The 10597-nt window shown below is 49.6% G+C and overlaps 1 protein-coding gene across 1 annotated transcript in view; it reads right to left on the bottom strand.

Moving 5' to 3' along the window:
• Positions 1–386: 386 nt before the first annotated feature.
• The window catches only part of LOC132451352 (microfibril-associated glycoprotein 4-like), a 13346-nt gene continuing 3135 nt past the window's right edge, over positions 387–10597 (bottom strand). Inside the window, exons 6-9 of the mRNA XM_060043733.1 lie at positions 7040–7136; positions 4694–4849; positions 3338–3501; positions 387–2284 (exon numbers count right to left, since the gene is read on the bottom strand). Of these exons, the coding sequence (XP_059899716.1) occupies positions 2189–2284; positions 3338–3501; positions 4694–4849; positions 7040–7136 (513 nt within the window). The 3' untranslated portion in view covers positions 387–2188. The remainder of the gene's footprint in view (positions 2285–3337; positions 3502–4693; positions 4850–7039; positions 7137–10597) is intronic.

Raw genomic sequence — 10597 nt, 5'->3', positions numbered from 1 at the left:
TGACATGCGTCTCATATCAGAACTCACAAACACGCGACTCTACTGTGGACCCAGGCGCGTCGGTTGTTTGGCTGAACGGCCTCGTCACGCCCTCCTCGAACCCTGACGACCAAAACCACCTTTTGAAGAGGAAACCACGTGATTTCCTGGAACTCCAGCGCCAGGCCGACAGAGCTGAACCCGGTGAGGAGGGTCAAGACTGACATCTACTGGCGGCTGTTGGCACTGCAGGAGAATTCATAACAATACAATAATAATTATAGTGTTCGCTTGGGGTCATGTGGGGACGCTGAGAAGAAGTAAGATGCGATCACCGCCTGGTGGTCGGATGGGACACTGCAGCTAAGCGTTCTCTGACTTCTTTGAGCAACAACAAACACAAAGCGTTATAAAAATTGAACAGTATTTATTTCAGATATCATATACCTGGTACCAATATAGGGTTTAATGATTACAAAAATAGGAAGGTACAAAAACGCTAGATATTGTCGCATGAGAAACCCAAAAGAGTTTGTTCAAACAAGAAGAAGCTCCAATCTCGTGTCACTGACTCCACCAGACCGGCAGGTTAATTGAATAAAATGTAAATCTTACACAAAAGACTCAGCTGTTTTAAACCTCAAACTAGTTGAATTAGGACACAGACTTGGACATTGACTCGAAATGCTTCTATCCTGTGTTTTGATATTAGATTTGTTTTTACTTGCACATATCTATATTCTTTATAATAAAAAAAGAACTCTAATACATTTTACAGAGCTTATTTAACAGCCTATTCATTACTCGAAAAGCAAGAGGAATGACAGCCGTAAGGTCAGAGGCTGAACAGTGGCCTCCGGCGGCCAGGGAGGGACATTACTATGAAGGTATTATTGTAGCAAAAGTCTTAAGCATCTGTAACTGCAGATTTTGAATGCGTACACTAAAGTCACAGTAAATTTGAAGTCGTAAGTATTTATTTTGCATGTGTACTCTAATGTCACAAATGTGTAACAGTACATTTGAAGTCGTAAATATTTCTTCTACCATTGTAAACACAAAAAAGGGTCTACGAGTTCACAAGTCTGTGTTACAGGTGCACAAATCCTTTTGCTACAATCAATGGATCGCATTTGGTGCAAAATGTGTGCATTCGTAAACCCAAATGTGAACTAATGCATGAGAAGTTGCACATCTGTGAAAAATTTCCTCACAAATAAAATGATATCGAACGCTATGTTGATCCAGCATTTTAATGAGCGAGCACAAGTCCATCGTTACAACTGCTCGAATCTGCTCCTGCAAGTCACAGCTGTGGGTTTTTTTGCAGGTAGTTTTGCTTGTCACTTGTACCACATCATAGACGTGTTGCAAAATTATCTGCAAGAAAAATAACAGCTGAGACTCGTAGCAGCAAATTCAAGCAGTTGTATCGATGGACTCGTGCTCGCTCATTAAAATGCTCATTGAACATAGCGATCTATATAATTTCATCTGTGAGGAAATATTTCACAGATTTGCAACTTCTGATGTATTAGTTCACATTTGGGTTTACAAATTCACACATTTTGGGCATTTTCTCAGAATATGAAACACGGGTGTGCGAATGTGTTTTGCACCAACAGTAGAGTACACATGCAAAATAAATATTTACGACTTGAAATTGACTGTGACTTTAGTGTACGCATTCAAAATCTGCAGTTACAGATGCTTAAGACTTTTGCTACAATAATACCTTCATATATTACACTCAGACGCTCGCCCTGTACTGGAACGTAAGGTAACGTAACGTAAAGTAATGTAACGTAAAGTAATGTAACGTAAAGTAATGTAACGTAATGTAACGTACCGTAACGTACCGTAACGTAATGTAATGCATTATATTGTAATGTACTGTACTGTAACGTAATGTAACATAAGGTACTGTAACGTAATGTAACATAATGTATTTTATTGTAATGTAGCGTAATGTATTGTATTTGAATGCTAATATACTGTAATGTACTGTAATGTAATGTATTGTAATTTAATGATTGTGCTGTCATGTAATGTATTTTGTAATGTTGGATAAAGGTTTATCTGGAGTAGAAAACAGTCTCTGGTTGTGATCGTCGTATCAAAGCGCAAGTTGGGTTTCAGTTTGTGTGCATGTGTGTGTTTAATAGTGTGTGTGTGTTTGTGTGAGTGTGTGTTTGTGCGTGTGTCTCTCTCAGCGGGCGGGGGGGATGAAGGCTGAGGGTCTCATCTTCATCTCTGTGAACGGAACCGAGAAATCCTTCCCCTTCCAAGTGGTCCAGATCACCCCCTGATACACACACACACACACACACACACACACACACACACACACACACACACACACACACACACACACACACACACACACACACACACACACACATGCAACATCAACAAACCAAATGAGTCAAAAAGTGTAAAGTCAGGACACTTCTAACCTTAATGTGAACTAAGCAACGGCTACACCAGACCACTTCCTGGCCAAGCCCCTCCCCCTGCTATCCCTTCCTGTTGGACCTGGTGACACTCCCCGCTGCCGTACAGGCCCCTCCCCCTGCCGTACAGGCCCCCCCCCCCCTGCACCCCGTCCTGTGGTACCCGGTGCCCCTCCCCCTGCCGTACAGGTCCCCCCCCCCTGCCGTACAGGCCCCCCCCCCCCCCCCCTGCACCCCGTCCTGTGGTACCCGGTGCCCCTCCCCCTGCCGTACAGGTCCCCCCCCCTGCCGTACAGGCCCCCCCCCCCCCCCTGCACCCCGTCCTGTGGTACCCGGTGCCCCTCCCCCTGCCGTACAGGTCCCCCCCCCTGCCGTACAGGCCCCTCCCCCTGCCGTACAGGTCCCCCCCCCTGCCGTACAGGCCCCTCCCTCTGTGCTACCTGGTGCCGCTCTCCGCTGCCGTACAGGCCCCTCCCCCTGCCGTACAGGCCCCTCCCCCTGCCGTACAGGCCCCTCCCCCTGTGCTACCTGGTGCCGCTCTCCGCTGCCGTACAGGCCCCTCCCCCTGCCGTACAGGCCCCTCCCCCTGTGCTACCTGGTGCCGCTCTCCGCTGCCGTACAGGCCCCTCCCCCTGCCGTACAGGCCCCTCCCCCTGCCGTACAGGCCCCTCCCCCTGTGCTACCTGGTGCCGCTCTCCGCTGCCGTACAGGCCCCTCCCCCTGCCGTACAGGCCCCTCCCCCTGCCGTACAGGCCCCTCCCCCTGTGCTACCTGGTGCCGCTCTCCGCTGCCGTACAGGCCCCTCCCCCTGCCGTACAGGCCCCTCCCCCTGTGCTACCTGGTGCCGCTCTCCGCTGCCGTACAGGCCCCTCCCCCTGCCGTACAGGCCCCTCCCCCTGTGCTACCTGGTGCCGCTCTCCGCTGCCGTACAGGCCGTTGAGGTTGGCCTTGTGGCAGTTCCAGTACCACCAGCCGCCGCGGTACGACACGGCGCAGCGCGTGATGGAGCGGTCGGGGTCCCGGTCCCGCGTGGAGAACGGCCGGCCGCTGTGATAGGACATGGAGTCACCTGACCAGGAAACAGGAAGTCAGCACGGGGGCATGCAGAGGCTAGCCTCTACAGACCTTTCTGTTGAGGCTAGCTGATTAGAAGGTAGCTGTTAAAGGCTAGCTCTTTAGAGGCTAGCTGTTTAGAGGCTAACTTTATTAAGCAATTTTAGGATTCAAACCACCTTTCCTTCGAATACTTCTGGGTCATCTCGTTAGGAAAGGAAATTTCTTATGCAAAAAAGAGAATCCACAGAGGCACTAGGCCTTTAGAGGCTAGCTATGTGAGGCTAGCCCTTAGAAGCTAGCTCTTAGAGGCTAACTCTTATAGGCTAGCCCTTAGAGGCTATCCCTTAGAGGCTAGCTCTTAAATGCTAGCCCTTAGAGGCTAGCTCTTAAATGCTAGCCCTTAGAGGCTAGCTATTAGAGGCTGACTGTTAGAGGCTAGCTCTTAGAGGCTAACTCTTACAGGCTATCCCTTAGAGGCTAGCTCTTAAATGCTAGCTCTTAGAGGCTAGCTCTTAGAGGCTAGCGCTAAGAGGCTAGCCCTTAGAGGCTGACTGTTAGAGGCTAGCCCTTAGAGGCTAGCCCTTAGAAGCTAGCTCTAAGAGGTTAACTCATATAGGCTAGTCCTTAGAGGCTATCACATAGAGGCTAGCTCTGAGAGGCTTGCCCTTAGAGGCTAGCTCTTAGAGGCTAGCCCTTAGAATCTAGCTCTTAGAGGCTAGCTCTTAGAGGCTAGCGCTAAGAGGCTAGCCCTTAGAGGCTGACTGTTAGAGGCTAGCCCTTAGAGGCTAGCCCTTAGAAGCTAGCTCTAAGAGGTTAACTCATATAGGCTAGTCCTTAGAGGCTATCACATAGAGGCTAGCTCTGAGAGGCTTGCCCTTAGAGGCTAGCTCTTAGAGGCTAGCCCTTAGAATCTAGCTCTTAGAGGCTAACTCTTATAGGCTAGCCCTTAGAGGCTATTGGCTAGCCCTTAGAGGCTAGCTCTTAGAGGCTAGCCCTTAGAGGCTGGCTGTTAGAGGCTAGGACTTAGAGGGGAGCCCTGAGAAGCTAGTTCTTAGAGGCTAGCCCTTAGAAGCTAGCTCTTAGAGGCTAGCCCTTAGAAGCTAGCTCTTAGAGGCTAGCCCTTAGAAGCTAGCTCTTGGAGGCTAGCTCCTAGAGGCTCGCTCTTAGAGGCTCGCTCTTAGAGGCTAGCTGGTCTCAGTAGGTACCAGCGGTGCCGCTGTATCCCGCCACGCTGAGCCGGTAGTTCCTCTTGGCAACCCGGAAGGTGGAGTAGCGGGCGTAGGCCGCCTCCTCCCCGTCACGGAGGTCCACCCTGAGGCTCATATCGGCCCCTGAGGTCAGCAGGTGGAGGTTGTCCAGACCTAGGGGGGGAGAGGTCAGAGGTCAGCAGGTGGAGGTTATCCAGACCAGAGGTCAGTAGGGTGCTGTGTCAGTAGGGTGCTGTGTCAGTAGGGTGCTGTGACAGTAGGGTGCTGTGACAGTAGGGTGCTGTGTCAGTAGGGTGCTGTGACAGTAGGGTGCTGTGTCAGTAGAGTGCTGTGACAGTAGGGTGCTGTGACAGTAGGGTGCTGTGACAGTAGGGTGCTGTGACAGTAGGGTGCTGTGTCAGTAGGGTGCTGTGTCAGTAGGGTCAGGGTGCTGTGACAGTAGGGTGCTGTGTCAGTAGGGTGCTGTGACAGTAGGGTGCTGTGTCAGTAGGGTCAGGGTGCTGTGACAGTAGGGTGCTGTGACAGTAGGGTGCTGTGACAGTAGGGTGCTGTGTCAGTAGGGTCAGGGTGCTGTGACAGTAGGGTGCTGTGACAGTAGGGTGCTGTGACAGTAGGGTGCTGTGTCAGTAGGGTGCTGTGTCAGTAGGGTCAGGGTGCTGTGTCAGTAGGGTGCTGTGTCAGTAGGGTCAGGGTGCTGTGTCAGTAGGGTGCTGTGTCAGTAGGGTGCTGTGTCAGTAGGGTGCTGTGTCAGTAGGGTGCTGTGACAGTAGGGTGCTGTGACAGTAGGGTGCTGTGACAGTAGGGTGCTGTGACAGTAGGGTGCTGTGTCAGTAGGGTGCTGTGTCAGTAGGGTGCTGTGTCAGTAGGGTGCTGTGTCAGTAGGGTGCTGTGACAGTAGGGTGCTGTGACAGTAGGGTGCTGTGACAGTAGGGTGCTGTGACAGTAGGGTGCTGTGTCAGTAGGGTGCTGTGTCAGTAGGGTCAGGGTGCTGTGACAGTAGGGTGCTGTGTCAGTAGGGTGCTGTGACAGTAGGGTGCTGTGTCAGTAGGGTCAGGGTGCTGTGACAGTAGGGTCAGGGTGCTGTGACCGTAGGGTGCTGTGACCGTAGGGTGCTGTGTCAGTAGGGTGCTGTGACAGTAGGGTGCTGTGTCAGTAGGGTGCTGTGACAGTAGGGTGCTGTGTCAGTAGGGTCAGGGTGCTGTGTCAGTAGGGTGCTGTGTCAGTAGGGTGCTGTGACAGTAGGGTGCTGTGACAGTAGGGTGCTGTGTCAGTAGGGTCAGGGTGCTATGTCAGTAGGGTGCTGTGACCGTAGGGTGCTGTGTCAGTAGGGTGCTGTGACAGTAGGGTGCTGTGTCAGTAGGGTGCTGTGTCAGTAGGGTCAGGGTGCTGTGTCAGTAGGGTGCTGTGTCAGTAGGGTGCTGTGTCAGTAGGGTGCTGTGACAGTAGGGTGCTGTGTCAGTAGGGTGCTGTGTCAGTAGGGTGCTGTGACAGTAGGGTGCTGTGACAGTAGGGTGCTGTGACAGTAGGGTGCTGTGTCAGTAGGGTGCTGTGACAGTAGGGTGCTGTGTCAGTAGGGTGCTGTGACAGTAGGGTGCTGTGTCAGTAGGGTGCTGTGACAGTAGGGTGCTGTGACAGTAGGGTCAGGGTGCTGTGTCAGTAGGGTGCTGTGTCAGTAGGGTGCTGTGACAGTAGGGTGCTGTGACAGTAGGGTGCTGTGTCAGTAGGGTCAGGGTGCTGTGTCAGTAGGGTGCTGTGTCAGTAGGGTGCTGTGTCAGTAGGGTGCTGTGACAGTAGGGTGCTGTGTCAGTAGGGTGCTGTGACCGTAGGGTGCTGTGACAGTAGGGTGCTGTGTCAGTAGGGTCAGGGTGCTGTGTCAGTAGGGTGCTGTGACCGTAGGGTGCTGTGACAGTAGGGTGCTGTGTCAGTAGGGTCAGGGTGCTGTGTCAGTAGGGTGCTGTGACCGTAGGGTGCTGTGACAGTAGGGTGCTGTGACAGTAGGGTGCTGTGACAGTAGGGTGCTGTGTCAGTAGGGTCAGGGTGCTGTGTCAGTAGGGTGCTGTGTCAGTAGGGTCAGGGTGCTGTGTCAGTAGGGTGCTGTGTCAGTAGGGTGCTGTGACAGTAGGGTGCTGTGACAGTAGGGTGCTGTGTCAGTAGGGTGCTGTGTCAGTAGGGTGCTGTGTCAGTAGGGTGCTGTGACAGTAGGGTGCTGTGACAGTAGGGTGCTGTGACAGTAGGGTGCTGTGACAGTAGGGTGCTGTGACAGTAGGGTGCTGTGACAGTAGGGTGCTGTGACAGTAGGGTGCTGTGACCGTAGGGTGCTGTGACAGTAGGGTGCTCTCTCACCCATCCAGAACTCGCCCCCCAGCTCTCCAAAGCCCTTGACGTAGTCCTTCCAGCCCCTGAAGAAATCTATGGAGCCGTCGCTCCTCCTCTGGAACACCTGCCCAAAGAAAGAAGACAAAGACCATAATGAGGCTAATTATATCATTATTAACACTGTGGTGGCCCAGCCGCTGAGCAGTGCCCCACATGGCCACGTGGTGGCCACAAAGGCAGGCAAAGGCAGCCAAGGGGTGTGGTTCTGGATGGGAGGTACTACTCAGCTTACCCTGCACAGGTGCGCTGAGTTAGCCCTGCAATCAGAGGGCCTTTTTAACTCCACCAGAACAGGCTGAAGACAGACTGGCTGGAGGAGCGTGTGGAGACCAGAGACACGTTAGGCCAGTCTCGTGGTAAGAGGCCTGTGGCCAACCCTCTTGATCACTCCAAACCTAATCAATGAAGTTACGTTCAAGTGGACCGAAGAGCTGTTTTGTCGGTGTGTGTGTATTGTGTCGTGCTGAAACCCGACAGAAGGCCTGCAGCTGAAGAGGAACCCCAACGACTCCTAGAGGAAACCCAAGTCGAGCTGGGGCGAAGAGGTCAGTGGCAGGGACCACAGACCCCACTAAACTTGGACTATCTTTCTCTCTCTCTCTCTCTGGCCCCACCCCAGGAAGAGCCAGAAAGGGCACCCTGATGACAGCCGCCAACCCGGTGAAGATTTGAGTTGCCTTTTGCCCCCTCCCTTTTCCCCCTGCACCTTTTTATAAATAAATTACATAAGTTTCATAAATTTCACCGCAACCCCCGCTTCTGCCTGTTCTATTCTGATTGGTGATCCCACTGTTGTACCTCAGAGACCAGGCGCCCACAACACGATACAAACAGTCAAAATCATCACCACGCATCGTTGATTAGTTTGTGTGTTTGTTTGTGATGATAGTTTGTGGGTGTAATTTGTATGTGTAGTTTGTGGCTGTAGCTTTTCAGTGTTATGTGTGTACTTTTTGAGTGTACTTAGTAGTTTTTATTTCGGTAGCAGTTTGTGAGGGTAGTTTGTGGTCGTAGTTGGTTCAGTTTGCGTGTTTAGTTCGTAGTTTTGTGTTTGTATATTTAGTTCGTAGTTTGTGTTTAGTTAGTAGTTTGAGTGTTTTTATCTGTAGTTTGTATACTTTGTGTTTAGTTTGTCGTTTGTGTTTGTAGTTAGTGTGTGTGGTAAATAGTTAGTACGTGTAGTCTGTGTTTAGTTTTCAGTTTGTGTGTTCAGTTTGTAGTTTATGTTGAGTTAGTAGCTGTGTGTAGTAAGTGTGTGCAGTAAGTAGTTTGTGGGTGTAGTTATTAGTGTGTGTAGTTAGTGTGTTTGTGTGTAGTTGGTGTGTGTAGTTATTGTGTGTGTGTAGTTATTGTGTGTAGTTAGTTAGTGTGTGTGTGTTTGCGTGTAGTTAGTGTTTGAAGTTAGTGTGTGTAGTTAGTGTGTATAGTTAGTGTGTAGTTAGTGTGTGTGTAGTTAGTGTGTGTAGTTAGTGTGTATGTAGTGTGTGTATGTGCATAGGCGTCGATTACGGGGGGGACATGTCCCCCCCACTATTTGAAATACGAATTTTGTCCCCACCAGTTTTAAAAATGTGCAAACCAATTGCGACTGAAAAAATCCACACATACTCAACCGAAATCGTCAAGTCTAAAATCATGCCATAGGCGTGCTCGAAGACATCATTTATTAGATAGGCCTACCTAATAAACCGTTGGAACACACAAGACCGGAACCCATAGCAACGCCGGTAAACAAACCCCGACTCCCGAGAAGCCCAATCCCTATGAGCTCCCTGCGCTACGGCCATCCGGAGGCACACAGAGCTTTTGGCCGTGACTGATATTATATATACAATTATATTATATTATATACTATTATATATAGAGCTCCGAGAGTCGCAAACGGCAATAATCACTTTCTCCTCCATGCTGCAGTACACCCCGGACTGCACTGCGCTGAGTTTGACGGTTGAACGCTGATTGGCTGTTACGTTACACATGTCACTCAGTGGCCACGCTGTTGAACGCTGATTGGCTGTCATCACGCGAAATTCGTGTCAAAGTTGAAATTTTTCGCGCCACAAATCCTCGTGAACGCGCTTGCCTGTGCACGGCGAAAGTGTGGCGCGACAAATCAAAAATATTCGCCCAATACGCATCTATACGTTCACTTTGTATGGGATCTTGTCGTCCCGTTGCATTTTGGGGTGAACGCACTGGAGAAGTTTCAAGACAGACAGCCAAAATTGACATTTTTATTCAGAAAATAGCCGGTCCTTTTGCTTCCTATAGAAAGCATGTTTGTGACACTGGATATCGATATGGATACGTCATCTAGCCTGCATGTGGAGGGCCACATAAGGTAAGAAATTGGTTTACGTAAACTTTGCTGCTGGTTCTGTTTGCTCGTGAATCGTGATGACCTGGCCAAAGGTTACCAACGGTCCTAAGCGATTGTGATCTGATTCTGGTTGGTGCTCCAGTTAGTATGCATTGTATATATAGATTGCAGCTAGTAGCAGCTAGTACACACGGTGCGATTGCTATGCCAATGTGGTTATAGTTGGTTTTGTCTGATTGAGATATGTGACGACTTGGAGCCTGGTAGGCCTATCCTGACATAAATATGTTCTCGCATAACCTGTGTGATTATCCTAAACTGGGGATTTTATTTGTAGACAATTTTCTTATGATGTTGTAACGAGTGAAGTCTACATTGGTCCTTCGCAAGTGTTTACTGGTGGTCAGGATTTGGCAGATGCAATTCTCCTCTGGGTGCTTGTATTTTTCTTCTTTTTTTAATGCAGCATAACATATGCTACCAGCAGCCCTTGCTCGTCTTCAAAAGGCTGATGCTCAGTAGGCCTACCTCGTTTCATTTCGTACCCCCTTTACAGTCTGGCATTGTTTGTCTGGTAAACTTTGTTGATGTCAAGATAAGTGTTAAATTGCCAACACTGTTCTTTGTCCTGTGTGTATTAGTATTAGGCCTACATATCCCGAGCCAATACCCTGGTGTTTCCAACGCCGTTTTGCAAAACAAGCCAAAACACAAACTGTGGTTTTCAACTTTTATTGTTCGAATAGGATCTTCATAGGGCTGGCCCGAATGCCATTTTTCAGGCTTCGAATACTCGTTGGGTTTTACGAGCGAATATTCGAATACTCGTTCCAGAAAAAAACACCATAAAAAACAACATTAATAATCCGATTTTGACAGTATCTGCATATTTTGTTGAAGATTTAATAGCTTTTGAACGTTAATTAGTAGGCCTAAGTAGGTTGAAGTTCCTTCGTTTTTCCCTGTGAAAGCGAACAGCTGTTGCTCCGTTCCAAATCAGCTGTTCTCTGCCATCTCAGCCCTTACGGGAGCTTTTCAATTCATCCTGGAACGTGCATCTTTTCAGGGAATTTCTACAATAAATCCATAACAAATACCGAATATTGATTGTCTTATGTGTCCATATTATATCCATTATATTGACCGGGTATTCCCAAGACGCTCACGCTCTGCAGCAAGCCAGTCACAGTTGATTGGCGCGGCGC

This window comes from Gadus macrocephalus, chromosome 22 (assembly GCF_031168955.1).
Source record: "Gadus macrocephalus chromosome 22, ASM3116895v1".
Lineage (NCBI taxonomy): Eukaryota > Metazoa > Chordata > Actinopteri > Gadiformes > Gadidae > Gadus > Gadus macrocephalus.
Note: the sequence above shows the minus strand (reverse complement) of the source record. Positions and strands in the feature narration are given on the sequence as shown.